The sequence below is a fragment of the Scyliorhinus canicula genome, chromosome 25 (assembly GCF_902713615.1).
Source record: "Scyliorhinus canicula chromosome 25, sScyCan1.1, whole genome shotgun sequence".
Taxonomy (NCBI): Eukaryota; Metazoa; Chordata; class Chondrichthyes; order Carcharhiniformes; family Scyliorhinidae; genus Scyliorhinus; species Scyliorhinus canicula.
Genome location: NC_052170.1, coordinates 12,572,212 through 12,596,327, shown reverse-complemented (window position 1 = coordinate 12,596,327; position 24,116 = coordinate 12,572,212). Strand labels below are relative to the sequence as shown.

The 24,116-nt window shown below is 49.6% G+C and overlaps 1 protein-coding gene across 5 annotated transcripts in view; it reads left to right on the top strand.

Annotated features, from left to right (window-relative positions):
* The window catches only part of camsap3 (calmodulin regulated spectrin-associated protein family, member 3), a 210,047-nt gene that overhangs the window by 99,318 nt on the left and 86,613 nt on the right, over window positions 1-24,116 (top strand). For all 5 annotated transcript variants that reach the window (XM_038785076.1, XM_038785074.1, XM_038785073.1 and 2 more), the window contains 2 exons: window positions 21,206-21,367; window positions 22,558-22,641. In XM_038785076.1, the coding sequence (XP_038641004.1) occupies window positions 21,206-21,367; window positions 22,558-22,641 (246 nt within the window). The remainder of the gene's footprint in view (window positions 1-21,205; window positions 21,368-22,557; window positions 22,642-24,116) is intronic.

Sequence of the window (24,116 nt, the reverse complement as noted above, 5' to 3'; positions counted from 1 at the left end):
CTATGGGCTGTCCTTTAAGATCCTGTCTGAAGCTGATGTGCTCCTTGGCAAATTAGTTGAATGCTTAACGGGTAGTAAATTATTCCTTAATTGGTACCCTTGGCTGTTGAACCACTAATATTGTGATTCTAGCTCCAGTGATCTGTCAACTAAAAATGTATAATTACAACAGATGCCTGGGATTGTTTTCCGACGTGCAGTAGCAAAAAGAGGTCTTTAAGTGTTCACTGCATCCAAACCTCGCGCATGTTTTCTGTGGGATGATTGTCTCCCCAGAATCGGTTTGTTCAATTGTCTGTATCTCCTCTTGGAGGTGTTACTGCTTGCCTGGGATATATTACCACCCCTTCAGTACCAAACTTCGGCAAAATAGATGGTCTTCCTGTGAACTTGCATTTTCATTAGCACGTTCGTAATATTCCGAAATGCCTGGAGGACCCTCCCAGAAGTGCCCCCCTCAAGACAAAAGAATTGCCCATGATGGAGATTTGAGGCCGAAAGCTTTTAAAAATTCAGTCACGGGATGTGGTTAGGCCGGCATTTGTTTCCCATCCCTAATTGCCCTGGAGACAGTGGTGGTGGGCTGCCCTCCTTGAGCCGCTGCAGTCCATGTGGAGCAGGTACTCCCACAGTGCTGTTAGGGAAGGGGGGGGGGTGCCAGGAGTTTGACCCAGTCGCGGTGAAGGAACGGCGGAACTTGCAGGCGGCGGTGTTCCCATGCCTCACAGCGCCAGGGACCCGGGTTCGATTCCAGCCTCTGGTGACTCGCCGTGTGAAGTTTGCACATTTTCCCTGTGTCTGTGTGGGTTTCCTCCCACTGTCCAAAGATGTGCAGGTTGTTTCAATCCCTTTTCAATAAAGGAAGGTTTCAATGAATGGGCTAACCATTCATTTGAAGGGGGAAAATTAGAGACTTGCCATTTACCTAGGGTTCCACATGACTCCCAGATGTCTCAATGCTCTGTCACTGGTTTAATGAAGGCAGCTTGGCAGCCAATTTGTGCACATTTAAGCTCCCAGAGACATCCATGTGATCATGGCCAGATAATAGCATGATAAATGAGGGCTAAATATTGGTCAGGGTTAGGAACATAGAATCCCTACAGTGCAGACGGCGGCCTTTCAGCCCATCGAGACTGCACCAATCCTTGGAAAGAGCACCTTACCCAGGCCCACCTCCCATCCCTTACCCCAATACCCAGTAATCTCACCTCACCATTTGGATTGTAAGGGGCAATTTAGCGTGTCGGATCCACCTAATCTGCACGTGCGTGTGTGTGCGTGCACGTGCGGGACTCAGCCTGACAACAAAACTTCACTTTCCTGCCTGTTTGCTTTAACCCTCGACTCCTTGTCAATCAAAAATCTGTCTGACCTGCCCTGAATTCAGTGGCCCAGCTTCCACTGCTTGCTGGAACAGAGGACTCTGAAAACTAATGGCCCTCCGAGAGAAGAAATTCCTCCTCCGTCTTAAATGGAAAACACTTCATTTTTTAAAATACGCCCCCTAGTTCTAGGTTCAGTCACGAGAGTAAACACAATTTCAGCATCCACCCTGTCAAGTCCCCTCAGAATCTCGCACGTTTCAAAGGACCGAAATATCTCGTTCTTCCAAATTCCATCGAGTATGGGCCCAGCCTGCCCAACCTTTCTTCGAGAGCCATCCTTGGAATCCAACTCTGTGAAACGGGAAGCCCGTTCGAAGCTGGGAATTAAGCTGGACCGTTTAGTAATTCTGTGGAGAGCCCGATGTAAAGTGTAAATGCGACATGGGATTTTCAGGTGTGTTAAATTGCCTTGTCTGCTGAATGTTTAGTTGCTGTTGATTCTGATTTGTTTGTTACAGTTAACGTCTTAAAACTTGAAACCTTGTGCAATTCCATTCAGGTGGTGACTAGGAATTGAAACGGGACTGTCACATTTTCTGTTGGTTTATACTAGGTTGAGGGGTTTTGGAGCAAGGATGACCAGTTGTCAGTGGTGGTGTAACTGCACCAGAGTAAGCATTTTAATACTGATTTGTTCTCTTTGCGGCTCTGACATGTGCTGGGAAGCAGTATTGCTGAGAAGAGATGTTAGCAAAACCTCTGCTCTTGCACCCTTACAGGACAAATGCATGAATACCACATTTCAAAACCATCTCATTGAGGCGTTGGTAAAATCTGGAAAGTTAGTCTCCGTAAAGCTGACCATGACAGTTATCAACAATAACCCCATCTGGTTCACTAATGTCCTTCAGGGAAGGAAATCTGCCGTCCTTACCCGGTCTGGCCGACATGTGACTCCAGACCCACGCAGCGATGTGGTTGACTCTTAACGGCGCTCTAAAAAGGGGTCCTACAAGTCGCTCCGTTCAAAGGGGACATTAAGCTTGGTGTCACCCTTGCTGGTGACACACTCGCCCCATGAGAATAAAACAAATGAATAAAAGCTTCACGGTCGTCATGGAGCAAGGGAAAGGTGGTAGCCGAATCTACTGTGCCACAGTCTGCCCTGGGCCTAATTGTGAACAGCAATACAAGGGCAGCGCAGTGGTTAGCACTGCTGCCCCACAGCGCCAGGGACCCAGGTTCAGTTCCGACCTGGGGTGACATTCTCCCCGTGTATGTGTGGGTTTCCTCCCACAGTCCAAAGATGTGCAGGTTGTGGGTTTGCAGTGATAGGGTGGGGGAGTAGGTTTAGTTCGATGCTCTTTCGGAGGGTCGGTGCAGACCTGGTGGGCCATATGGCCTCTTTCTGCGCTGTAGGGGTTCTGTGGTTCTAAGTGTACCTTTTTAATTTTCCACCTCTAACCCAGGACAGTGATGAGATTCACTGCGAACAGTAGCAAGATTTGTGAAGGCTTTGTTGTGCCTGGCCGATGTTTAATATTTGGTATGTTGTAAACTGGTGTGTGCCTTCCGTTTTGTGTGAGGTACTGCCAGGGCGAGCGTACACTGAGCCATTGTAATGAAGGAGAAATAACAGATACAGATCGAATGACTGTGGGAAGTTGGTTTGATCGAAAGAATGAGGTTAACTCACCGCCTTCTGTTTGCATTCTGAGCATGATGCAGATGCCAGGGTTTGAGTTACGAGGTTGCGCAGAGGAGGAGGTGGAGCTGCACCATGAGACTGGGGGATTAATTGAAGCTTATTTGTTGTACGAGGCTAGAACTGTAACAAATGTTGTGGGGTTTCCGAGCTGTCAATGCTGAGCCAATGCCAGAGGTTTCCCCCTTGGGATCCATGGCTTTACAGCATGGGCTGCTACATGCAAAGGGGTGGCAGCGGCTAAGTTGCATCTGTCTGACCGGTGGCCTAGTGGTTAACACTGCTGCCTCATGACGCCGAGGACTCTGGTTCGATTCCGGCCCTGGGTCGCTCTCTTTTTAATAATAATATTTATTAGCATCACAAGTAGTTTACGTTAACGGTGCAATGAACTAACTGTGAAAATTACCTCATCGCCACATTCCGGTGCCTGTTCGGGTACGCAGAGGGAGAATTCAGAATGTCCAACTCGCCTAACAAGCTCGTCTTTCGGGACTTGTGGGAGGAAACCGGAGCATCCGGAGGAAACCCACGCAGACACGGGGAGAACGTGCAAACTCCGCACAGACAGTGATCCAAGCTGGGAATCGAACCTGGGACCCTCTGCTGTAAAACAATAGTGCTAACCACTGTGCTGCCCACACGTGTGGCGTTTGCCCCGTGTCTGCGTGGGTTTCACCCCCACAATCCAAAGGGGTACAGGGTAGGCGCATTGGCCCCGCTAAATTGCACCTTAATTGGAAAAAGAAAGAATTGGACTTTTTAAGTTTATCAAAAAAGGTTGCATCTGTCCTTGGGTTGTGAAGGATGCCCAAGTGGAGATGTTGTATTTGTTTAGCTTTGCCGTTCACTACCCCAAGGTATCCTGCAGAGCTTCACAGCCAATGAATTGTTTCTGAACTAATTTTGTTTAGTTGAGCACAGCAGCCAATTTGCACACAGCAAGATCCCACCCACATACAGCAGTGGGATGAATGACCCGTTGATCTGTTTTGACTGCGTTGGCTCGCGTTGATGGAAGGGAGGATGGTGGCGGAGGTGGGAGATTTCACCTATACCCAGAATACTGGTTGGAGATTTACATGCCCAAGTGGCATTTGAACCCACAACCTGCCGACCTGAAGTGGTGGAAATGCGCCTTGGATCTCTCTGACGCCATGCACTGAAAGGGCATTGATGGCGATGGATTGGTTCACATGCAGTGGTCCATGCTTTATAGAGACATGGAAAATGAGAGCAGGAGTAGGCCATTCGTCCCTTCGAGCCTGCTCTGCCCCTTCGAGCCTGCTCTGCCATTCAAGATCATTGCTGATCTAAACTGTTCTACCCCCATCCCCCCCTCCTCTTGGTCCCTTTAGTCCCAAGATCTATACCGAACTCCTACAATGTTTTGGCAAAGTGTTGTGGTGTTGCTGGTTTCTTCTGAAGATGGCCACGGTCTCCCACGCTTACTCCCTCCCATAGGATTGCCAGGTTGACGAGCGGCTTGGCCTTCCTCTGACTGCGCCTTCTGTAGCCACCAGGTCTTGGGGTGAGCCCGGAACGTCTGTCTCCGAGCTAGGGACACGACGCGCGGAGCCACGAGGCCTCGCTCGAATAAAATGTTGCATTGTTCACATCAAAATAATCTCCGTTCTCCTGACCCTTGTGCGTCTTTTCTTTTAACCTTCCCTCTTTCGAAGAGCCAATTGGGTGCTGGAGTTGCATTTTCTGTTTTTTATTCCAAACACGGTCAAATACAGACAAGAAGTTTCACCTCAGAATAAACATGTCACGCACGGTTTGTCAATTTTCCCTCTTATTCACCCCCAACCCAACCCAGCGCAAACTTAAAAAAATTTTTTTTAGAAGTAGCCAATTCTTTTTTTCTGATTTAAGGGGCAATTTAGTGTGGCCAACCCACCTACCTAATGAGACCCAGGGAGAATGTGCCAACTGCACACTGACAGTGACCGGTGGCTGGGATCGAACCCGGGTCCTCGGTGCCGTGAGGCAGCAGTGCTAAGCACTGCGCCACCCGGGCACTGCCCCAGGTCCGTGTTATCGCACTATGCAGCTCTTCCTCTTAATCCAGGGGTGGGCAAACTTTTCCGTGCAAGGGCCACATTCAGAAATTCACAATTTTAAAGGGCCGCATAGTATATTAATTAATAGTCCCGGTTGTAACCAATTAGCATGCGGCATATACCTCAGCGCTTCCCCCGGCGGCATCCTGCCTTTAGCCCTCTTTTTCTCTACTTTTCAAAAATGGCGCTTCACCCGGTTATGATTCTGGGCGCCTCATATAGAACATAGAACATTACAGCACAGAACAGGCCCTTCGGCCCTCGATGTTGTGCCGTGCAATGATCACCCTACTCAAGTCAACGTATCCACCCTATACCAGTAACCCAACAGCCCCCCCCCCCCCCCCCCATTAACCTTATTTAAAAAAAAAAAAAAATTTTAAAAATATTTTTTATGACTTGATCTTGGTGGGCCGCATAAAGACCTTTGGCGGGCCGCATGCGGCCCGCGGGCCGTAGTTTGCCCACCCCTGTCTTAATCCCTTCCCCTCCCCACCAAACTCCTCCAGAGCCAACAGCTTTTCTGACAACATGTACTCCGGTAACCGAGGATGCATTTTCGCATCTATTGCAGAATTTAAGTTGCAGTGAAAGCCTCTTCCTCCCTCTCTCTCTCTCTCTCTCTCTCCTCTCTCTCTCCCCCTCTCCTCTCTCCCTCTCTCTCTCCCTCTCCCTCTCCTCTCCCTCTCCCTCTCCCTCTCCCTCTCCCTCTCCCCCCTCTCTCTCTCTCTCTCTCTCTCTCCCTCTCTTTGCTGGGGTTTACTGGTGCAGCAGTTACTGCAAACAATACAAATTCCAAATCGTAACCAGTGCCTTCGCGTCAGATTAGAATTTGGGTCACTTCTTCATGGGCTGGAGCACAAGACTGTTCTTTGGCAAGTATGTGTACAGCCAGGACAGTGCTGGATACAGGAGCCAAATCGAGACTGGGGCTGGAATGCTGGAGTTTAGCAAATCTAATTAGTCACTCAGTAACCTGAAATGGGGAGCAGTACTGGAATTTGAGCAATTGTTGGGAGGTCTTGGGTTCTCCTGAGATTCAGTGATCAAAAGAGGAAGGAAACTATCTTGTTATGCACCAAGTGTGGCATAAGCTGCTTCCTTGTGGTGCACTTGACAAAGGAAGGTTCAGACATGGAGATGACTTCAACACGTTTATTCAACTATATACACTCCTATAACTTGGGTTCGACACTACCATTAATCCTACTATAGCTACCCAGACTGACTAACCAGTCTGCTACAATCCACGTGGTGGGAATGATATCAAATCAACCCTGTGTCTCGACTCACTGACTGTCTCCACTGGAAAGAGGCAGATCAGGTGTGTGGTGTCCTTTATATATGTGTTGGTGTAATGCCCTCCTGTGGTCGTGTCACCTCTGTGTGTATCGTGAATGCCCATTGGTCGTGTCCTATCTAACTGATCTATTGGTTGAGTGTGTGTGTGATGTCTCTGGTGCTCCCTCTAGTGTCTAGCTAGTCTACATGTATTTACATTAACCCCTTGTGTATTTACAGTGATGCACATCACCACAGAAACCACATTGAGCGCTTTTTGCAATAATCGCGGAAGTTACCCAACGAAGGCACGGTTACCAATTTACACACAGCAAACGCGCACAAAGAGCGATGTGCCGACCAGATCTGTTTTAGCGTGGACTATCGAGGATAAATATTGACCGGGACAATGGGGAGGAACTGTGCGGGCCCCCCTCCCGGAGTTGTGCAGTGCAGAAAAGGCCCTTTGGCCCATCGAGTCTGCACCAACAATATACCCCATATCTCGCGCTGATCCTACTTACCAGTCCCATATGCTTGAAAGTGGCGGTGTTTCAATTGTTTTTTTATAAAGATTGCTCCACTTCCTTCCCTGATAGTGCATTCCAGATTCTCACCATCATCTGAGAGACACTTGTTTTCTCAAATCCCCTCTGAATCTCCTGCCCCCCCCCCCCCCTAAATCTGTGTACCCTTGTGATTGACTCTTCAAACAAGGGGACCAGTTACTTCCTATTTACCCTGTCAAAATCCCTCAATCTTGTACACCTCAATCATGGGGCAGCACGGTAGCATGGTGGTTAGCATAAATGTTTCACAGCTCCAGGGTCCCAGGTTCGATTCCCGGCTGGGTCACTGTCTGTGCGGAGTCTGCACGTCCTCCCCGTGTGTGCGTGGGTTTCCTCCGGGTGCTCCGGTTTCCTCCCACAGTCCAAAGATGTGCGGGTTAGGTGGATTGGCCATGCTAAATTGCCTGTAGTGTCCTAAAAAGTAAGGTTCGGGGGGGGGGGGGGGGTTGTTGGGTTACGGGTATAGGGTGGATACGTGGGTTTGAGTAGGGTGATCATTGCTCGGCACAACATCGAGGGCCGAAGGGCCTGTTCTGTGCTGTACTGTTCTATGTTCTATATCCCCCCTCAGTCAGCCTTGTCTGCTCTTTTTAAAAAAAAACCTATCCAACCCTATCCAGTCTCTCCTTATTGCTCGAATGCTCCATCCCAGGCAACAAACTGGTCAATCTCCTCTGTACCCCCTCCAGGGCAATCACCTCCTTCCGATAGTGAAGTGACCAGAACTGCGCGCACAGTACTCCAGCTGTGGCCTAACCAACGTTCTGTACTGATCCAACATCAACGTTCTGTACTGCTCCAACATAACCTCCTTGTTCTTATATTCTAAGCCACGACTGATAAATACAATCTTCAGAATAGCAAATTAATGTTGCAGGAGCTAGCTATGGAAGAGTTGTTGTCTCCCCCTTCTCACTTGGTTCCTGTCACCAATTGGATGTTGTTTATCTGCCAGCTTGGGCCCGAAAGCCTGGGGCTAAATTTTACCTGAACCTACCTTCCAGGAACTGATGGGATGGGGTTGGCTGCCTGTTTTACACCCAGCCCAGATTTAATATTCTGTTCCAGGTCGATGTATAGTAAAACCCAGCAGCTTATTGGATGCCATCAGTCTTGTGCAAAGGTTGGGAATGTTTTTTTTTTTTTAATTTAGTGTACCCAATCATTTTTCCAATTAAGGGGCAATTTAGCGTGGCCAATCCACCTAGCTTGCACGTTTTTGTGTTGTGGGGGTGAAACCCACGCAGACACGGGGAGAATGTGCAAACTCCACACGGACAGTGACCCAGAGCCGGGATCGAACCTGGGACCTCAGCGCCGTGAGGCGGTTGTGCTAACCACTAGGCCACCGTGCTGCCCAAGGTTGGGAATGTTAATATTATCCTCTTTTCTCTTTTCTTTCTTCCCCCACCAAGCGAGATTAAGTTTAACATCTTAAAAGTGCCCAGGAGGAGTGGCTTTGTTATACACCATGGACCCTGAGCGTCTCCTCCAGTGAATTAGAATTGAATTTAAAATCTCTGCAGTGCAGAAGGAGGCCATTCGGCCCATCGAGTCTGCACCGACCCTCCGAAAGAGCACCCTACGTCGGTACACTCTGCTGCCCTCTGCCTGTAACCTCATAACCCCACCTACCTGTCACATATTTGGAAATTTAGGGACAATTTAGCACTGCCAATCCACCTAACGTGCACATCTTTGGACTGTGGAAGGAAACCGGAGCACAGGGAGGAAACCCACGCAGACACGAGGGGAACATGTAAACTCCACACAATCACCAAAGGCTGGAATCAACCCTGGGTCCCTGGCGCTGTGGGGCGGCAGTGCTGGGCGCTGTGGGGCGGCAGTGCTGGGCGCTGTGGGGCGGCAGTGCTGGGCGCTGTGGGGCGGCAGTGCCAACCACTGTGCCGTTGTGCTGCCCTCTTGACTGAATAATCAACCACTCGGGATCTCTTGGCCTATTCCAGCCCACCCCCAGTGCAGAAAGCCAAAGCCTATTATAATTCTGTAGTGAGTGCCTACGCTAACGAAGAATTTCAATTGACCTTGGGTCTGTGTGCACAACTTACCGTTTGTGCCCGCTAAGCCATTGGCCAATCATAACCTGTTGAATGTATAGTGTCTAAAACATTGTAAGCCTTCTATATATTTTTTTGACGCAATTTTATTTTATTTTTGCCAGTCCCCCCTCGCAGTGTCGAACCAGGGGCTGGTTTAGCTCACTGAGCTAAATCACTGGCTTTTAAAGCAGGCCAGCAGCACGGTTCGATTCCCGTACCAGCCTCCCCGGACAGGCGCCGGAATGTGGCGACTAGGGGCTTTTGACAGTAACTTCATTGAAGCCGACTCGTGACAATAAGCGATTTTCATTTCAATGTGAGGCAGTCTTGGAGTTACTTGGGCTCAGGTTGGTTGGTCAGCAGCGTGCAGTTATGTCTGTTCTTCCTCCCGCTCTCTCTCTCTGAACGGCTACTGGCGTGAGTCATGCTTGCATATCCCCCAAGAACAAGTGCAGTAATAGGACATTTAATAACACAAAATGTAAAGTGCTCTCCCGGGAACACTTTTGACTGCATGCGGTTTGAGCCCTAGATTCAACTCCATGGGTATTGACCAGTTCAGCCCAAGGGGCCATACTATATGCCCTGTGGGGGTTGGTAGTGTTTTTCTTTGTGTCCAAAGCTGTTTAGCCTGAGTGGCTTTGTGTTTATTTCTGCAGCGTTGGCTTGGCAAATCGGTGTCCATTTCTGGACCTTGTACTCTGCACAGGAAGGTGTGGGGTTAATCATTAGCACGGGGCTCTGCAGCTACGACCTTGCTTAAAGGGGACGCATGTTTAACTAAACCAACACTGAAGGGAGAATCCCTATTTCTCCATCTCGGTCATCTCCTCCTGGTTACTCTCCCACGTTGTACCCTCCCAATATCCGGGGGGGGGGTCATCCAAATCTTAGCTGTCATGTCTTTTTCTTTAAATTTAAAGTACTCAATTCTTTTCCTCTTCAATTAAGAGGAAATTTAGCGCGGCCAATCCACCTACCCGGCACGTCTTTGGGTCATTGGGGGGGGAGAGACCCACGCAGACACGGGGAGAATGTGCCAACTCCACACGGACAGTGACCCGGGGCCAGGGTTGAACCCTGGACCTCAGCGCCGTGAGGCAGCAGTGCTAACCACTACGCAACCGTGCCGCCCCTCCGCGTCTTAACTCTTAGCGAATCTCGCTTCCCCCCGCCCCCGGGTCCTTACTGACTCGCACAGGCAGGTGGGGGTGAGGTCCACGCAGACATTGGGAGAAAGACTACAGGGTCTTGCGGAACTCTGACGCTTAAGCCCAAATATTTAAGCAAACCCGCTCAGAAAAATGGAGATGAAAACAGTTGCCCGAGGATTTTAGTGAATGGAGATTGGTGTTTGATGCAGCGTGAGGCGGCCTATTTATGTTACGAATGTTATTCAGCCGCCGCTTTGATTTGTCCCATCTGCTTTGAAAGAACTCTCTGCAAAGGTTATTCCTCACTTAGCTGGCTTTGAGTTTGGGCCCCTTGAGGATTTCCTTGCTTTGCCTTTAAGGGCAGCCAGTTCCACTTGCCAGGCCCAAGTGCAAGAAAAAACAATTATGCTCCTGGAATTCCACCCGTTCCATGGAATTGGCCGAGGAATGAATGGGAGAAAACAGTGAAAGAGGAAAAAAAAATAAACTCCAACTGTGCAGGCGGTTTGTGTTTCCAGTTACACGGGTTAACATCAGTTGCGTTTCCTTAACCCAAAGATTGCAGGCCACACTGATTTGATTGATTCTGCGTCGATCTGTATTTTGACCTGGAAATGTCAGGATTAATTGACGCGAGGGGACACTTTGCTGGAGGCCTGCTCTCGGGTTTCGGAGTGGCTTTGAGGCCCCTCTTGGGCCCCTCTAGGGGCTGTTTAGCTCACAGGGCTAATCACTGGCTTTGAAAGCAGACCAAGGCAGGCCAGCAGCACGGTTCGATTCCCGTAACAGCCTCCCCGAACAGGCGCCGGGATGTGGCGACTAGGGGCTTTTCACAGTAACTTCATTTGAAGCCTACTCGTGACAGTAAGCGATTTTCATTTTCATAAAGCTGCAAACGTTGTGTTTTGAGGATTGTTCGTAACTGATCTCGGCAGACGGAATCATTTTGGGGAGGGCGAAGGTGGTTGGCATTTAATGTGATTGGGTGGCACGGTAAGACAGTAGTTACCACTGATGCTTCACAGCGTCAGGGAACCAAGTTCGATTGCCTGCTTGGGTCACTGACTGTGCGCAGTCTCCCCGTGCCTACATGGGTTTCTTCCGGGCGCTCCGGTTTCCTCCCACGAGTCCCGAAAGACGTGCTTGTTAGGTGAATTGGGCATTCTGAATTATCCCCTCCGCGTACCCGAACAGGGGCCGGAGTGTGGCGACTAGATTTTCCACAGTAACTTCATTGCAGTGTAAATGTAAGCCTACTTGTGACAAAAAAGATTATTTATTATTATTAATAGGGAATTCCAGTCTTTGGCTGGAATTTTCCCACCCGAGGCCCCTTTTCCGTCGACACGCCAGTGGTGCTTGGGAAGCTGATTCGTACACCTGGTCTTGCTGTGTCCATTAACTAACCCTTGACCCTTCCCGTGTTCCGGTCCACTTGGCGACACGCACGTGTCCGGTGATTGCTGGGGCATCCGGGGCTCGGTGGGTAGTTGTCCCCCCCCCCCCCCCCCAGTCAGGTTACGGATTCAAGTCTCACTCTAGGCGTCTGTATGCTCTCTGCTGATGCTTGGCGCGGAGCTGCGAGGGCGTGGCGCTGTCGGAGGTGTCTTTCGAATGTGACGTTTTAAGCTGCGGTCCCACCTGCCTCGGTGTGAAAGAGCCCGTGTGTCGCTTTTTCCGGAGAAGAGCCGGACGAGCTTCCCCCAGTGCCCTCGGCCAATAACGCTTAAAAACCGTCCGGCTGGCTGTTCCCACGTTGCTGGGAGCTTGCTGTGCACGTTTTGGCTGTCAAATGACTTTGGGATGTGACAGGTGCTATATAAATGCAGATTTTGCCTGGGGGGGGGGGGGAGGGAGCTATTTGGTACAAGTAGCCTCCTCGTGAGATTGTGAAACTCTCCGACCAAGACTTGGGGCTGGATTTTCTGACCCCTCACCCCTGCTGCCTGGGCGTGTATTCGGCTGCCTGGCAGCTCGTCTGTGCCCGTTGGCGAGCTCTGGGGCTGGGAGGACTGCTGGAGCTGCCGGTCAATCAGATGGGCTGGCAATGTGGGTTCGGATGTACCACCGCAACACGTCCTCACTGCGGGTGAGGCCTTTTCCTTCTGCTCGGGACTGACTTTCGTTCCGGGAAGGTGAGCAAATGCTTCACCACACACTCCTCTCCAGCCCATAATTACAGGGGTAGTTTGTGCACTAATTTTCAAAGGACTTGGAAATGAAAAGGGGAGATGTGCATTTAGCTAGCACCCTCTCCCGGAGGAGCTACATTACAGCCGGTTAGGCACTTTTGAAGTGCGGCTACTGTTGGCATGTGGGTAGATAGGGCAGCCACTTGGTACACAGTAAGATCCCACGTACTGTGAAATAATTAACAGATGATCAGTCCTTGCACCCACCTTGAGCTGTCTTTTATGTCCACCAGAGCCAGCAAATGGCAACTGGGGTTTGTGTCTCATCTGAAATGTGGCTGGTCTGTCAATGCAGCACTCCCTCAGTTCCCCACTGGTGTGGGCCCAGCTTGCGGGCTCTGCTTCCAGAGTGCGGCTTCAATTGCCTGCCGCCCAAACCTGACACTGTCCGCTCCAGACAGTGACTACTTTGTGCCCACTTTCCTTCTGTGTTTAGCTTGTTAAACCTGCTTCACTTAACATAGCGAGAGGACCACCGTCCATGTTATTCTCATGCTTCTTGTGCTCAAGGCTAACTGGTGTGGGGGTGGGTGTGGGGGTGGGTGGGGGTGGGGTGTGGGGGGTGTGGGTGGGGGGTGTGTCCAGCACACAGGTGCCACCCTCTGTCCCCAAAGGAAAGACGTACTAAATGTTTAAAATGCCCCAGTTTAATGGTGCCATCAGGAAATAGGAATTTGCGACAAATCTCGTTGGGTTCCCCTCCAAGTCACTCACGACCCTGACTTGGAGATGTATGTCGCTGGGGCAACATCCTGGAACTCCCTCCCTAACAGCACAGTGGGTGTACCTACACCTCAATGACTGCAGCGGTTCAAAAAGGCAACTCACCACCACCTTCTGAAGGGAAACTAGGGATGGGCAATAAACGCTGGCGTAGCCAGTGGCGTCCACATCCTGTGCATGAATTTTTTTAAAAATGAAGCTACCAACTTGTAAATCTGTTCATTGTTCGTAATTTGTAATGTGCAAATTGTAAAAATCTTGCTGTTGTGCAACATGCAGGGTCAGCTCTGCTGTGAGGTGGCATTATAGATATGTATAATATAATGCAGTAGGTGATATGAAAAAAAGTATTTAAAAATATTTTTATTGGTTTTGCATTTATTTGTAACACATTGGCAGGAAAAAAACGTTAAAAAGGGAAAAGGTGAACAGGTATGAATGCATAAGAAACATATATGTTTGGGCGGCACGATAGCATAGTGGTTAGCACAATTGCTTCACAGCTCCAGGGTCCCAGGTTCGATTCCCGGCTGGGTCACTGACTGTGCGGAGTCTGCACGTTCTCCCCGTGTCTGCGTGGGTTTCCTCCGGGTGCTCCGGTTTCCTCCCACAGTCCAAGATGTGCTGGTTAGGTGGATTGGCCATGCTAAATTGACCTTGGTGTCCTTAAAAAAAAAAGGTTAAGTGGGGGTTACTGGGTTATGGATATAGGGTAGATATGTGGGCTTGAGTAGGGTGATCTTTGCTCGGCACAACATCGAGGGCCGAAGGGCCTGTTCTGTGCTGTACTGTTCTATGTTCTATGTTTGTTTGAAGGATGAAGGAGAGAGATGGAAAATTGGGCCCATTTCAGTCTGTCAGTGTGCCTTCACTGTGTAATGTTGTGGCTAGATTTTCTTTATATAATCCTGTGATCTTTTTGTTAATTGCTTTTTATAGCTTCCCTCAACCCCTGAAGTATTCATTGACTGGTAGTTTTTTTTTTCTCCATTCTTTCCCAGGATGTGGGTGTTGCTGGCTAAGCCAGCATGTGTTATCTATCCTGAATTGCTCTCGAAGGTGGCGTCAGCCCCTGCAGTTTTTACGTGGTGTAGGTACACCTGTGGTGCTGTTGGGGATGTCAGGATTTAGATGCAGTGATCGCTTGGAAATGGCGAAGTATTTCCCAGTCAGGATGGTTACATGGTTTGGAGGTGTACCTACAGATGGTGATTAAATGTAGCTGTGTCTTTCTAGGTGGTTGGGACCACTGGTTTTGGAGGTGCTGTTGACAGAGGCTAGGTGCGATGTTGCTGCAGTGCATCTTGTAGATGGTACGCGCTGCTGCCACTGTGCTTTGATGGTGGAAGATGTGACCGCCTCCAGTAGGCCTTGGTGGAAGATGTGACCGCCTCCAGTAGGCCTTGGTGGAAGATGTGACCGCCTCCAGTAGGCCTTGAGCCCTCCTTATTGTCGTGGTTTTGTTGACCGTGATCTTTTCCAGGCAGTTTCTGGAGGGGCAAAATGCTCACCCTTCCTTATCTGCAAATGCCTGATGGGAGGAAGAGGTTATTTTACTGCCGCTATTTTATTTCTGAGGCCTTTCTTTTTAGGCTTCTGCATGAATTTCGATACCAGTTAGGGAGGCATTGGCATAGTGGTATCGTCGCTGGGTTAGTTATCCAGAGACCCAAAGCCATGTTCTGGGGACCTGGTTTCGAATCCCGCCATGGCAGTTCGTGAAATTTGAATTAAGTTTCATGGGCGGGATGGTAGCACAGTGGTTAGCACTGTTGCTTCACAGCACCTGGGTCCCAGGTTCGATTCTTGTCTTGGGTGACTGTTTGTGCGGAGGCTGCACGTTCTCCCCCGTGTCTGCGTGGGTTTCCTCCGGGTGCTCAGATTTCTTCCCACAAGTCCCGAAAGACGGGCTTGTTTGGCGAATTGGACATTCTGAATTCTCCCTCAGTGTACCTGAACAGACATGTCACCTGGGAAAGGCAAAACCTGAAGCATGGGCAGTCGGGGGCAGGGGTTGAATGGAGTAACCCTATGGAAAATGCCTCTCCTGACCTCCTCAGCTGTTAGAAGCCACTATCACGAGACAACCCAAGTAAGCTGTTAAATCACCTTTTTCTAAAATGGGTTGACAATGTCGTGGGGAAGAATAATTCATGTCTGACATGAGGGAACTCTTCATAGAATTGCAATGGGGTCTTCACAGTGGCGATGGTGATGATGGCAGCTAGTAAAACAAAGACCCAGGACAATGCTCTGGGATATGGATTCAAATCCCACCATGGCAGCTGGTGGAATTTAAATTCAATGGATATAATCTGGCATTAAAAGCTAGTCTCAATAATGTTGGCCACGGAAATCTGCCATCCTTACCCGGTCTGGCCTACATGTAACTCCAGACTCGCAAACCAAGTAGTTAACTCTTAACTGCCCTTGGAAATGGAAATAGACTTGGAGGTTAGTCCAGATGAATGCGTGGCTGGAGAGACGGTGCAGAAGGGGGGGGGGGGGGGGGGGGGGGGGTTAGGTTTCTGGGACATTGGGACCTGTTTTGGGGGCAGTGGAACCTGTACGGGGCGGACAGGTTGCACCTGAACTGAAATGGGACCAGCATCCTTGCAGAGAGGGTTGCTAGTTCTGTTGTGGAGGGTTTAAACTACTAGGCTGGGTAGGGGTGTGGTGGGGGAGGGATGCACAGCCAAGATTAGAATGAACAGCAAGTGAGTCAGGAAGACAGATGTTCTCGACCAGTTAAGTCACAAGGGAGTCTGGCAAAACTGGATGGTATTTATTTTGAAAATGAAAATGGTTTATTGTCACAAGTAGACTTCAAATGAAGTTACTGTGGAAAGCCCCTAGTCGCCACATTCCGGCGCCTGTTCGGGGAGGCTGGTACGGGAATTGAACCGTGCTGCTGGCCTGCTTTCAAAGCCAGCTATTTAGCCCTGTGCTAAACCAGCCCCAATTTTCATGCAAGAAGTCTGATAAACAGGCCCTTGGTGAGGCCACACCTAGAATATTTTGGTCTCCTTATCTGAGGAGGGATGTTCTTGCTCTCGAGGGAGTGCGGCAGAGGTTTATGGGATGGCGGGACTGGCATATGACGAGAGATTGATTAAGTTAGGATTGTTCTTGCTGGAGTTCAGAAGAATGAGGAGGGGGGGGAATCTCGTAGAAACGTATAAAATTCTAACAGGACTAGACGGGGTAGATGCATGGAAGACGTTCCCAATGGTGGATCTGTGCAGAACCAGGGGTCACAGCCTGAGGATTCACGGTAAACCATTTAGGACAGAAATGAGGAGACATTTCTTCACTCAAAGACTGGTGAGCCTGTGAAATTCATTACCACAGGAAGTAGTTGATGCTAAGCGGCTGGATATAGCACTGGGGCGAATGGGATTAAAGGTTATAGGGAGAAATCAGCATTGGGCTATTGAGTGGGATGATCAACCATGATCGTGATGACTGGCGCAGCAGGCTCGAAGGGCCAAAAGGCCTCCTCCTGCTCCTATCTTCAATGTATCTATGTAAACAAGGCAGGTGAGTTGAGGGCACGAATTTAAACATAGGGGTATGATGTCATTGCTGTCACTGAGACATGGTTGAGAGAGGGGCTGGATTGGTGGCTCAGTATTCCAGGATGTAGGACCTTCAGGCGAGACGGAGGAGGAGGTAAGACGAGGGGTGTCGCAATTTTGATCAGGGAATGAATTACAGCAGGAGGGGAGGGTGGGGGGGGGTGGGGGGGGGGGGGGGGGGGGGGAGACATCTTAGGATCTTCAAATGAAGCCTTATGGATCGAACCTCCAGAGGAGCATTTGTATTGCTGGGCATGTCCTACAGGCTGTCTAAAAGTCCAAGAGAAATAAAGCATTTTTTAAAAAAGAGTTAGCATTGTGGTTAGCACTGCCTCACAGTGCCAGGGCCTGGGTTCAAATTCCGACCTTGAGTGACGGTCTGTGACAAGTTGGTACATTCTCCCCGCGTCTGCGTGGGTTTCCTCCGGGTGCTCCGGTTTCCTCCCACAGTCCAAAGATGTGCGGGTTAGGTGGATTGGCCAGGCTAAATTGCCCTTGGTGTCCAAAAAGGGTAAGTGGGGGTTATAGGGTAGATACGTGGGCTTGAGTCGGGTGCTCTTTGTAAGGGCCGGTGCAGATGTGATGGGCCAAATGGCCTCCTTCTGCACTGTAGATTCTATGATTCTATGATTATGATGATTTTCCAAGCCACTGAGTTAAAGGGCAATTAGGGATGGGAAACAAATGCTGGCATTGCCAGCAACGGCCGCATCCTGTGAAAGAAGAAATTAAAAACAAAAACAAATGACAAGGCTGTTCGGGTGTCGCCTCTCTGTGAAAGTGTGATCAAAGTGTGTTCCACCTCGCATAATTGAGGCAAACCCTTGGGAAGAATCTTTGTAAAGAATTGGAATTGACAATGGATGGGACTTGAGGAATTTCTCTGAATTCTGAGTTGGGCCTCGCCATTAATTATTTTAAGCTGTTTTGAGTTCACCCTTTTTTTTTTTTCGGGCACGTTCTCAACCAGCCTGCCCAACCAGTGTACTGCTGTCCAGTACAGCGAGTCCCGTTTTGGACACATCCACACCGCAAGGTTTATCTGCAATTAAACATGCTTTTTTTAATGCAATGTGCCAAAATGGAACATAAACCACATCATCTGGTTTCTGTGATTCCGCTGCCAAGGGCCGGTGTGACCTTTGATCCTAGTTGCCATGGGAAAGAGGCTTCCATTTGAGGCCTGACCAAGTGCAACGCCATGATTTAAAAATAAAAGTTTATTTTCTTATTGGCTAATTAAACCAAGTTAGTCATTTTTAAAAAAAAAACCACATGGGAGTGATTTCACGAACAACTTTTTAAAAAATAAAGATGGAGGATTTTCATCCTTTGGCAAACCGCAGTATCGAGGCTTGGCAGTATCGCTGCATTCTTGGCTACAAAATCTATCTGGAAAATTCCGCCTTGGAAAACTTGGACGGGTTAGAATTGGCTGGATGGAACTTTTGGATCTGTGTGCTTTTTGTCCGTCCCCCGTCCCTCCGGTCCGATCACAACCAACCATCACCAATTCAGTTTTTATTTCCGGGAGGGGAGTTGTGTTTATTGAACTTGTATACAGTAGTGCCTTTCATGACCACCAGATGTCTCTAGTACTTTACAACCAATGAAGTGCAGTTACTCTTGTAATGAAGTAACTGCAGCGGCTGATAGGCGTGCAGGAAATACAGCGGCCAGTGGGGGCGCTGCAAGCTCCCATGGTGGCCAATATGATCATAGAATCATAGAGTCGTAGAATTTACACTGCAGAAGGAGGCCGTTCGGTCCATCTGTTGTGACTTGGTTGGACATCGGGGATAACACGCCCTGCTTCTTTTCAAAATAATACCATGGGATCTTCAGGACGGCTCGTGGCACAGTGCTTAGCACTGCTGCCTCAGGGTGCCGAGGTCCCAGGTTCGATCGTGGCCCCGGGTCACTGTCCGTGTGGAGTTTGCACATTCTCCCCGTGTCTGCGTGGGCTTCGCACCCACATCCCAAAGATGCGCAGGTTCGGTGGATTGGCCACGCTAAATTGTCCCTTAATTAGAAAAAAAAATAATTGGGCACTCGAAATTTTAAAAATAATACCATGGGATCTTCTACATCCACCCGAGCAGTCAGCTAGGCCCCGTGTTTATCGTCTCCACTGAAAGACATCCTCTCCGGCAGTGCAGCGCTCCATCTGTATTGCACTGGAATAAATATTGATGGTTGATTTTGCTCAAGCACTGGGGTGGGGCGTGAACCTGGAACCTTGCAATCCAGAACCGACTGCGCTACCGGCTAAGCTTCGGTGGTCCAATCCATGGTGTCTTCCACCTCAAATGATGCACAGGTTAATGCCTTGATGCTGGTTTTGGGCACCTTGGTAGCTGTTTCTGACTGAGATCCAGGAGTGCTCCAGCTATTGAACTGCCTCTTTTTTTATTCCGTGACTCCGCATGCCATCCCATCCCATCCCCAGCGACTGACTCGCAGACTGGTGGTGGTGATTCTCAGTTTGAGTGAAATTTTGAGGCTGCTTTTTATTCAGAAGGTACTGTGGGACTGCCAAGACCTTTGAGAGATTGCACCGGTCTTGGGTGTCGAACCAGACTTCCCAATGACTTCGCTTGTAAACGTGACCTAAATACCGATCGTTGATGTACAAGATTTCTTTGCTGTTCCAACGTTGGTAAATCTCTCGTCCCCAATTTTTATGCCCCGGTCATGGCTTCAGCTGTTGGAGAAGGGGTGGAGTAGTTGCATTATCACTGGACTAGTGATCCCGGGGGGCCTGGGTTCGATTCCCACCGCTGCAGATGGTGGAATAAAAATTCAACAAAAATCTGGAATTAGAAGTTGAATGATGACCATTGTCAATTGTCGTAAAAACTCACCTGGTTCACTCCTGTTCTTTTTAGTGAAGGGAATCTAGAATGGGCTACATGTGACTCCAGACCCATAGCAATGTGGTTGACTCTGAAATGGCCGGGCCAGACACTCTGTTCAAGGGCAATTTAAGGATGGGCAGCAAATGCTGGCCCAGCCCAGCGACGGCCACATTCCTGAATAAATGTTTACAAAAGCCTAAACTCTGGGAATTCCCTTTCCAAACCTCTCCAGTCCCACCCCCACCTCTCGTCTGTCCCCATAGCCCCTTAAGCAGCTCGGAACCCCACTTTCTTGATGCTCCTGTGAAGTGAGTTGGGATGCTGCACTACGTTAAAGGGGATATACGAATGCGAGTGGTTTTTCCAAATATCCCTAGGAATATACTGCGTTGATGCTGATTCTTAAAGGGACACTCCTGGTTCACTCTCGCATTCTGTGTTTATTGTTCTCTCAACAATAAAGTCTGGGTTTGAGCCCCATTCACCTTTTCAAGCCCTCTTTGGAATTGTTACATCTTTCAGAGATACCGCCGAATATTCCATAATGTGTTGTGGAAAGTGCTATAGGGCGGGATTCTCTGATCCTGAGGATCCCGTCGCATTTCCCAACGGCGTCAACACGGCCTCAGGGTCAGCAATTCTGGCCCCTACAGGGGGCCAGCACGGCACTGGAGCGGCCCACGCCATTCCAGCTGCTGATCCCGGCATCAACTGGGTGCCGCGGGGTCCGCACATGTACAGTGGCACCGGTGCCAATGCGCACATACGCAGTGGCTCCCTTCTCCGCGCCAGCCCCGACACAGCATGGCGTAGGGTTACAGGGGTCGGCGCAGAAGAAAGGAGGCCCCCAGCCCGAGAGGCCGGCCCGCCGATTGGTGGGCCCCGATTGCGGGCCCGGCCACAACGGATTTTGCGTTTTCAAACTTTAAAAAAAAATAAAATTTGAGAATACCCAATTACCGGTCATTTTTTTTCCAATTAAGGGGCAATTTAACGTGCCTATTCCACCTACCCTGCACATCTTTGGGTTGTGGGAGCGAAACCCACGCAAACACAGGGAGAATGTGCAAACTCCACACGGACAGTAACATAAGAACATAAGAACTAGGAGCAGGAGTAGGCCATCTGGCCCCTCGAGCCTGCTCCGCCATTCAATGAGATCATGGCTGATCTTTTTCGGACTCGGCTCCACTTTCCGGCCCGAACACCATAACCCTTAAATCCCTTTATTCTTCAAAAAACTGTCTGTCTTTTATCTTGAAAACATTTAATGAAGGAGCCTCAACTGCTTCACTGGGCAAGGAATTCCATAGATTCACAAGCCTTACACCCGGGGCCGGCGTCGAACCTGGGACCTCGGGCGCCGTGATGCAGCAGTGCTAACCGCTGCGCCACCGTGCTACCCGCGTTTTCAAACTTGAGCCAGGTTTGAAGGGAGGACGTCTGAGGTGTCACCTGCACAGGCTTGTCATCTGTAGTGGCAAATTTAAAAATGGCGGGCTGGATTGTTAGTGTGTGGTGGATTTAGTGTGACTTCATCCTTTAGTCTCTTGGGGTTATTTTACACGATCTGGAAGTTATTTCAAATCGAGGGTTGACCGATTCGCCAATGCCCGTGGTGAGGGTGGCGAAGAGGATTGCTCATTGAATGTAGTCCAATAAATAACGCAAGCTCTGCTTTTGCCAACCAGGGTGCCCACTTGGCCCTTATCGATGCCCTGATGACCGCCTACATGATGGAGACCTTGCGTGGCAGGAAGGTGGCAGCAGACACCGAGGAGATCGCAAGCCTCAGTCCATCGAAGCAAGTCCCGGCCAGCATGGAATACAACTTGCTGTTCTGGGTTGACGAGGTAACAATCTTGTATTTATATATTTTTTAAAATTATAATTTTGAGGGCCTGACACGCGTTCTTTATCTCCAGAATAGACTTATCGTAGATGTGGCATGCTCTGTCATCCAGTGGTGATGATTTTGGACCAGATGGTGATTGGCTCTAATCCGGGGTGAAGTTTAAATCTCTGGCAGAGGGAAGATGCTGATTAAGTGTAGGCCAGCTGTCTGACTCCAGTTCTGTTCGGCTTTCACAAATGGTTGCAGCAGGCACCACCCACGAGAGACGTTGAATGAAAGGTTTCCTTCATCTAGTTGTGCCTTGTGTACAAATATAAAAGCAAATTACTGTGGATGCTGGAATTTGAAACCGAAAAAAAAATGCTGGAAAATCTCAGCAGGTCTGGCAGCATCTGGAGGGAGAGGATGGAGCTGACGCTTCGAGTCCAGATGACCCTTTGTCGAAGCCAAAGACGGAGAAAGTGGGAAATATTTATGCTGCGGAGTGAGAATGACAGATGAGTCAAAGCCACGGAAACCCAGGGAAACCGGGTGTGAATGAAATGAAATGAAAATCGCTTATTGTCACGAGTAGGCTTCAATGAAGTTACTGTGAAAAGCCCCTAGTCACCACATTCCGGTGCCTGTTTGGGAATCTGGTACGGGAATTGAACCGTGCTGCTGGCCTGCCTTGGTCTGCTTTAAAAGCCAGCAATTTAGCCCAGTGTGCTAAACCAGCCCCCTAATGGCCACAGAAACCAAGAGGAAAGAGTACAATGGCAGTCCCCAGAGAGAACAAAAGATGTGAAAGGCCATACTGCAGAGAAACTAACATCAGAGGTTAAACTGTGACAGATGTAGATGGGGATGGGGAGGGGGGGGGGGGGGGTAGGGAGAAGCAACATGTAACGAAAGGTGGATAAGATGCGGGGGGGGGGGGAAGGATGTGAATATCTATAAAGAAAGACATGAGAGAAATAAATGTTTTTTTTAAAAAACCGTTAAAATGAAATGGGATGAAAACAAATGGGTTGAGGTGGGGTAGAGCTGTTCGTCTGAAGTTGCTGAATTCAATGTTGAATTTGACTTGAAGGCTGTACATGCCTTGTGTACATTGAGTTGTATTCACCTTCAGGAGGTGAACTTGAGCATTTGACACGGTCTGAGGTCTGATTTCTTCATGATAAACTTTTTTTTTTTATTCCTCAGATAAACCAGAAATTAAAAGATATCTCTGAACGGTTGCACCAACTGAGACACCAGCCTGGCTTAGACAATTCAAGAAACCAAGGGGTAGGTATCTAACTGACGGACATTTAAGCTTGTATTGCTGCTGTGCTACCTTAGGTAATCTTCCTCCACACTGCTTCCTGCCATGTCTAAGTTTACTGACTGTATTTCCAAACCCTGCCTTTGTTTTTTGTCTCTGCTGTTCTAAGTACTTCAATAATTTTCAACTTTGAATCCCCCCAATTTGGTGAGTTTGGAATCGGATGACCAGATATCCCGGGGTCAGTGGTGTGTGTGTGATCATATTGAGCCTTGATCTTAAAAAGTGCCGGCTACAGGATTGGGGGCAATGGAGCGAACAGGAAGCGACTGGGGCAACTGGATACCAGGGGTGGAATTCTCCGACCCCCCGCAGGGTCGGGGAATCGCCCGGGGCCAGCGTAAATCCCGCCCCCGCCGTGGCCGGAATTCTCCGCCACCCGGGAATCGTCAGGAGTGGGAATCGTGTTCCGCCAATCGGCGGGCCCCCCGCGGCGATTCTCCGGCCCGTGATGGGCTTTGGCGAGGTCCTGGGGGGGGGGGGGCGGGGCGTGGGCGATCGGACCCCGGTGGGTGCCCCCACAGTGGCCTGGCCCGCGATCGGGGCCCACCGATCGGCGGGCGGGAGGGACTGTGCCGTGCGGGCACTCTTTTTCTTCCGCTGCCGCCACGGCCTCCACCATGGCGGAGGCGGAAGAGACCCCCTCCATCGAGCATGCGCGGTGGTGACGTCAGCGGCCGCTGACGCTCTGGCGGCATGCGCGGACTCCCGATGACCGGCAAAGACCTTTCGGCCAGCCCCGATGCCGATCGGCGTGGCACCAAAGCCCGTTCGCGCCGGCCGGCGGAGTGGGTGCCACTCCGGCGCGGGCCTAGGCCCTAAAGGTGCAGAGATTTCCGCACCTTTGGGGAGGTCCGACGCTGGAGTGGTTGGCGCTACGCCGGGACCCCCTGCCCCGCCGGGTAGGGGAGAATTTCCCCCCAGATTTTCACTTAAAGTTTTGATGTGCGAGAGATTCAAGATTGCAAGATCATAACCTAAATCTTTACTGTACATTACTATCAACAAATCACTTAACTTAGGGTGATAATACATCGGGACATGGCATTTTTGAGTGGTTCTGCTCATTTGAGAAGTGGTGCCTCCACACGTTGCCATCCAATATGTAGGTTATTATTCCAGTTGCACAACATAGAAGTGACCCCGGGTCTGGACATCTGAACAAAGTTGACTTTTATTCATGTCACTTTGCAATGCATGAATGTACTGACTGTGACCAATACTGGAGGGTTTTTCATTAATGTCCTTCATGGAAAGCGAGTTCTGGAGTACCTACAGGAGACAGGAAGGTGGAAATAAAAATGCTGAGGGCGAGGACAGGGACCGAAAACACAGTTGCAGGGAGATCGATTTCTTTTTTTTTTTGCAAGGTGAGAGTTTAGCAAGGCCAAATGTTTCTGGTAAAGCTCCAACTAGTGAGGGGATGGTTATAATAGAG